Source organism: Nilaparvata lugens, chromosome 2 (genome assembly GCF_014356525.2).
Source record: "Nilaparvata lugens isolate BPH chromosome 2, ASM1435652v1, whole genome shotgun sequence".
NCBI classification, from domain to species: domain Eukaryota; kingdom Metazoa; phylum Arthropoda; class Insecta; order Hemiptera; family Delphacidae; genus Nilaparvata; species Nilaparvata lugens.
The window spans coordinates 98986181-98993038 of NC_052505.1; the positions used below are offsets into that span (position 1 = coordinate 98986181).

Consider the following 6858-nt stretch of genomic DNA (forward strand, 5'->3'; position numbering starts at 1 on the left):
TGTTTTCTCGATGTTCAATCTCAGAGATTATAATGGAAAATGTATTCCAGATTTAGGAACAGGGGAGGGTGATATTAATCACTACAATTCTGTTGAACGATGCGGAATCTGCGATTAAATGGGAGGGGGTTGGAAAAGTTGGGAAAGTTTTAAAAGGGCGAAACTGTTAGGGGAGGTTGCATTTCACTGATTCAGTATCAGTAAAGCCCACTGTGTTTTTGATCACTACTGATTGAAGGGCTCATGGTAGGGTTCCTATTTTACCATTTTGGGTTTTTATTCTAAATAGGAACCCTTGTCACGTGGTAATTTGAAACCACCAAATATTTCTAAATGAGCCAATAAAATGTAATAGAACTATAAAATTGGAAAGAAGTTTAGACCTATCTAAAGAGTAAATCAACTCAAATCAAGTATTATTAGTGATTAGGAGTAATAGCATTATCAACAACGATAAGAAAACATGTATTATTGTGATTTAATAATTATGAGAACCCATTGGTAAGATCAAAAAATTATAAAGCGGCATAATTATTATTGGCGGATTAAAAAAAAAAAAAAAAAAAAAAAAAAAATAAATGCATGAACATTGAGGTTAGAGTTACTTGTTTACGTTTTGAAAAGAATTAGTCGATCTTGGATAAATCGATAATTATCCGAACCAATACTGAACGAATCAGCTGATTATTCGATCAACCCATATGACCGGTTGAATCATATAAAATTCACTCATAAAAGATATATTATGTATACTAAAGGAAGTCGATGTGTAGAAATACAAATAACTATTATTTCTGTATAAATATTTATTATAATCCAAAAAAGCATGATAAATCAAGAGTATACAAAACTCATATAAAAACTAAATGTATTATCTATTAAAATCGTATGTTACGATTTATTTATGAATTCAATTTAAGATAAATACTCCATATATTTGTATAAAAACTTCTTTTATTTAATTTTTTCTATTGTAAAGCCGAGGAAGCCCTGATTCCAAGGCAACCAATTGTATTGAGTCTATTAAATTGAAGGCCAATCAGAGAGTAGCTTATAGAATTATTCGAGGAAGAGGCAAATTTTTCTGAAAACCTCCTTCTTCTGGCTTAAGATCCTGACCCGAGAGGATGCACATGGAGTTTAGGGCTTTTTTCTTCTTCCTTTTAAAAATTTTTAATGAATTATTAAGCCAAACCCTTTTTAAATGTAATGTATGTTTGTTGAATGTTAATTGTTTGTGAACTCAGTGCTGTCAAGGAGTTCGTAATTGTAAAGATTCCCATAAAAATAGCTTTAATTCGAAAGAAACTTATAAAAATCTGGATCACGCGTTAGCCCAGCAGTGACGAAAAGGAGCCTGCCCAATTAATTATTGGAAATAATTAATTCAATCCACGAGAACATCTAGAACTTCAGTCAGTGAGTGATAAGTCAAACCAAATGAGCTCATTTTTTCTGCGTTCAGTGGGGTATAATTAACAAAAAAGCGCTATTTCAATTAATTTGAATTAAAATTAAGAGTCACCACGTGTTGAACAATATCACATAGTTCATAAGAACATTTATAAATTTATTTATTATATGTAGGAAGCTTACTTCCATGCACAGCCCGGACTCATATAAATCCCTGAGATCTCATGTTTGAATATTAATTTATTAATTATAAATTTGTTTGTTGAACCAAGTATAGTATATCAAACCTATAGACCGAGCAGGTTTTATTTGCAGAATTTCGTATTGATTGGAAGTCTAATATCAGCATTAAATATAATATATTTATAAATTTGAAACATACTATTGTGAATATTAGCGAACCTGTGATAATTACTCAGATTCTAGAAAACATTTATTTAAGTAAATTATAGTTATACCGAATATTTTATGCACATCTTTTTTATGGGAATATATTTTGTGTTTTATGTCAGCATACAAACTTATAGAATTTTTTATTATATCCTAACTCATCTTGTGTTATATAGTTTGAGCTGTTTTTGGTACCAACAAATATTTAGCAGCACTTAAAATTATTGAATCAAGTGATATTAAGCTTATTCAGAGCACTCAATATTTATCATCCTTTGATGATACCCATCTCATATAGCCAGAACAAGTATATTAAGAAATTATATTAATAAGGTTCCAGTTTATCATATAAGGATCCAGAGAGCTTCAAGAACTGGCGTTGTAAGTTCTAAGGAATTTTGAAAGGGTATATTGGTGAATACTTGTATTCACGACGAGCGTTTTAAGAATCAACTAGAAACAACTATAGTTGGTCCTGATTATTCTCTAGGGTACATGGTTACTAATAATCAGTCATCAAATATTCTTTTAATTTCCTTACTGGTATTCTTCAAGAACTTCATAGAAGCAGCGGTAAGAATTACCAATTACCGATCACTGAACCTTATGGTGATTATTTGTATTTATAAAATTCATGTTTCTACCACTGAGCTAGAGCTGAGGTTTGAACCCAGTAATTTTGCGAGCCGGAAGGCCTTAATTTTTTTGTGAATTTATTCGCAAAAGAGGGAATTTAGAGACTGCTCTTATAAATACCAGAAACATCGTATTATCTGTGAAGGAATTACAATCTACAACTTCTCATAATAGCTTCATAACGTGGGACTCTATCATAAGAGATAACCCCCCCCAGGAGCACAACTTCACACCCTTTAGGGAATAGTGGACATACAAGTCAGTATTCCTCCGCGAACCTAATCTGAGATGAAGGTAACAGTGTCCAACTCGAGACTGTTTTCATTAGCATAGTACTGGTAGAGTAGAGTGAGAATCAGTAGTGGTGGAAGGCAAGTGATAGAGTAGCCTACTATCCCAACCTACTCTACTAAAAACTTTTACTCTACCATGAACGTTTTAATTGGGAGAGTTCACAACATAGTTAGTACTTGCCCAGGGAACTCTACCACTTCTTTATTTATTCATATACAAAAATACAATCCAGGTAAAAACAACAGGCATCCACCCAAAACTGCTCTAAACCTCAATTTGGAATAAAGTGAGTTAGTGTCCAACTGTTACCTTCATCTCAGATTAGGTTCGCGGAGGAATACTGACTTGTATGTCCACTATTTCCTATTGGGTTCCTATGTTATCATCTGAAGTTTGTATTTTATTTTGACTCTGTTATCTTTAGCATAGATCAGGTTCTTATAATACTGACTTGTATATCCACTATCTCCTCTAGGGTTTCCATGTTATCATCTTGAGTTTGTATTTTATTTTGACTCTATTTTCTTAAACTTAGATCAGGTTCTCGAAGGAATACTGAATATGTTCACTATTTCCTTTAGGGTTTCCTATTTTATCATATTAAGTTTATATTTTATTTGGATTCTATTTTCTTAAACTTAGATCAGGTTCTCTAAGGAATACTGAATATGTTCACTATTTCCTTTAGGGTTTCCTATTTTATCATATTAAGTTTATATTTTATTTTGATTCTATTTTCTTAAACTTAGATTAGCAGGTTCTTGAAGAGATACTGAATTTGCCCACTATTTTCTTTAGGGCTCCTATGTTATAATCTAGATTTTGTATTCTATTTGGACTCTGTTATTTCCAACTTAGACCAGGTTCTTGAAGGGATACTGACTTGTAATACAAGCTTCACTGACCGTATGAAGTTCACCTTCAATTTGCGGCTTACCACATGGAGCTCGATTTACGAATCAAAACTGACCATAATTTTGATTCCGTGAAACATGTAACTCATGGGGAAAATACTGAAGGTTTGATTGTATGGGATGAGATGTTGCGGTATTTCTCCATAATAAAAATAGGAATACACTGATTCTGTAAATACCACCTGAGAATGTGGCAGACTGGTCCAGTTAAATTTTAACCGTGATTTATTTCACGAGAACCAATCAGAGAAGGGTTTTTTGAAAAGACGGCTTCTCGATTGCTTCTCCTGGAATTAATAGCGGTTAAAATTCAACCGGCTTTTGTGCAACTGGCACACAAACATGAAAACTGGTTCTGTACTGAAATGTGTGTTTCTGAATAAATATAGTGGTATTAACAACATCAGTGTCTTATTATTTTCATTTCAATACTAAAAGCTCTAATTAGTTAAATTCATTATTTTCTAATTGATTGTGATACCCAATCATTCATATAATTATTACTATATTCCAATTATATACTATATATTCCAATAACTCATATAATTCGTACGATTAAGTTTTGTTTTAGCTATTGAATTGTAAAATGTTGAGATATAGTTTTACGCAATAGCCTGTCTTTTCTTTTCTGGCAATCGTATTGTTTGCTCTATCGAATAAATGAAAAAATAAATACTGTTGGAAGAAAAATAAACAATATCAATAATATTTGTACAGATGGAAATAACTGAGGTATTGCATTTATTCAAAATAATGCTTATGAATTAATCCACATTAGTATTAAACGAAAATCCAAATTGAATGCTTTACATCTGCTTGCGGTAGCAGAAGTCTTCGAGGTGATTTACTGCATTTAATTTGGATTCTCGTTTAATAATTATTATTATTAATTTTTATGTTTTGTTTCCAGGAATTTATTCATAATACTTGTTTGTTTTCATAGCTATCTTCCATGTGCGCTTGTTCATAATTGTGAATATTGTTATGCTCACTTATTAAAACCTGACATTGTTTTGACGTTCTTTAACTGTAGATTGTGAAATGTACTGTGTTGAATGAAAATATTATCTTATCTTATGTTAGTCTCTCATACTGTGCCGTTCGTACACTCTCACCCGGCCAAAACAGTAATAATAGACAGTAGTCGATAGTAATCGGCTTGAATTGACAATAAATCGGCTTAAAATTTGGAACTTAAACTTTCTATTATTACTTCTTTGCTATCTTTTTTCTATGGTTATGTTGAGAAGAATATATTCATTTCATGTTCATGTTTGAATTAAATAGCCTATTCCAATAGTGATATTGATTCTCTATTGATTTTTATTGATTCATACAATAACTACATCATCAAAGGTAACCTTTTGCTTGTAACGTAACCTTCTCTCCCAAGTTTAGATAAGGTTACACATAGTCCGAAATAGGTTAAGTATTGTTCACTTCACAAAATTTTCAGTCCTTAATAGTGTTTTAGTTTTAAACATTGTACGGTATTATGGCAAATGAAGAATCTGATTTAATTTCATTTGACATCCAAATGTTTAACCAGGATCATCAACCGCTCAGCATAGAAAAAGCGGTGTCAGCAATATTCAACACACTACAGCGGCTTCATTTCCAGCCTCCCAGTCGAACCCACACGCTATGCGCCAAGCTGCTGGAGACGGTAGCCGTCTATATGCTCTCCCAGTCGGTTGCCATCATGCTGGTCGGCTGGAAACTATGGGATTTCGGATCCAGAGTGGCTGTCATGGAGAACCTCACCTTTTCCTTCGGATTCTTCTCAATATCCTCTGACCTGTACCTCATGGCGAATCGCACCCACGAACTGATAACTATGATACGATCCAAGTATTACCACTTCGAAGATTACAATCCTAAGATCAAAGATCACAACTCCAGTTCAATTCATAGGCAGAAGATGGAAATGATAGAAACCATGGAAAAATCCACAGTTGACGAAGTTATCATGATTGAAAAGATCCTGAAATGTTTGTTTATCGGATACATGACGTTACCAGCGGCCAGTATCATATCCTACTATCTCCATCTCTCAAAAATCGAGGATCTTCGTCTCCCCTTCATCATATTCGTACCCAAACTCTACCCAATCTCTCTCATCTTCTCCTCAATCTACCAGTATCTATTCTCAACCTGTCTCAACATAATCTACATTTTCTACACGGCTGTAATCAGTTTAGCAGTGTTCAAGATTATGCTGCTGTCAGTCAACAATGTCCTGATCGAAATGAAACTGTTTCATATGAATTTTGAGGAGATTGACTTGTTTCTTGAGGTGGAGAAAGGGAGAGGATTTGAGGATATGGTGGTTGGAGGAAGGGTTGATAAACGTTTGAAGGAGATGATGAGACATGTGGTGGAGCATCATAAGGTGATTTTCAGGTGAGATAAATTGAAAGCTAGTTAATAATTAGTTTTTGACGACACTACAGTCAAGTATTCGAATGAAACATTAATTTAGTTTGTATTTCGAAACTTTTATTCAAAAATGGATGATTTTATTAGAAATTGCAGTTTAACCAACCACTGCAATATTATTACTGTATAATACTTATCCAAAATACACCTTGTGCTATTTAGTTCTTTGTTCAATATTTGCAGAAGTTGATGTCCTTATACTATTTGCTTCAATTTGATATTTAAAATTATTACCATATATAGTGATTTCATTCAAAAGTTTTATTGTAAAGTTTAAAGTTTAGCTTTTATTACAGTGTCCTACCACAATCTAAATGAGACAATGCATTCTGTTTATTTTGTTTGAAATTATCCTGTGAAATTAAAATAGTTAAAAAGTAGTCGTCATCTCTTATCATCAACCCTCTCGCTCATTACCAACGCACAAGCCTAAGAGCTTGAGTGGGCATCACCCTCAGTATTATTATCATTAGTTTGATAAGTTAACCATACTCGAAGGTTGGAAAATCGCTCATTACCAACGCACAAGCCTAAGAGCTTAAGTGGGCATCACCCTCAGTATTATTATCATTATTATAGTTTGATAAGTTGACCATACTCGAAGGTTGGAAAATTATGTCATTCTTCGATCGAAATGTTGACCTTTTCAATAGAATTCACAATTTTATTTACAGGAAGGTCGGTATCTTGAACTCAGGCCTGAAATTTCGTCTGTTCTACTTCAACACGTTCTCATGTCTACAAATTTGTTTATCAATTTTCAGCTTCATGG

At 33.0% G+C, this 6858-nt stretch overlaps 1 protein-coding gene across 1 annotated transcript in view; it reads left to right on the forward strand.

Annotated features, from left to right (window-relative positions):
* The first annotated feature begins 205 nt into the window (after positions 1–205).
* Positions 206–6858, forward strand: part of LOC120349745 — an 8609-nt gene continuing 1956 nt past the window's right edge. Inside the window, exons 1-3 of the mRNA XM_039420311.1 lie at positions 206–246; positions 5197–6050; positions 6761–6857. Coding sequence (XP_039276245.1) covers positions 244–246; positions 5197–6050; positions 6761–6857 — 954 coding nt within the window. The 5' untranslated portion in view covers positions 206–243. The remainder of the gene's footprint in view (positions 247–5196; positions 6051–6760; position 6858) is intronic.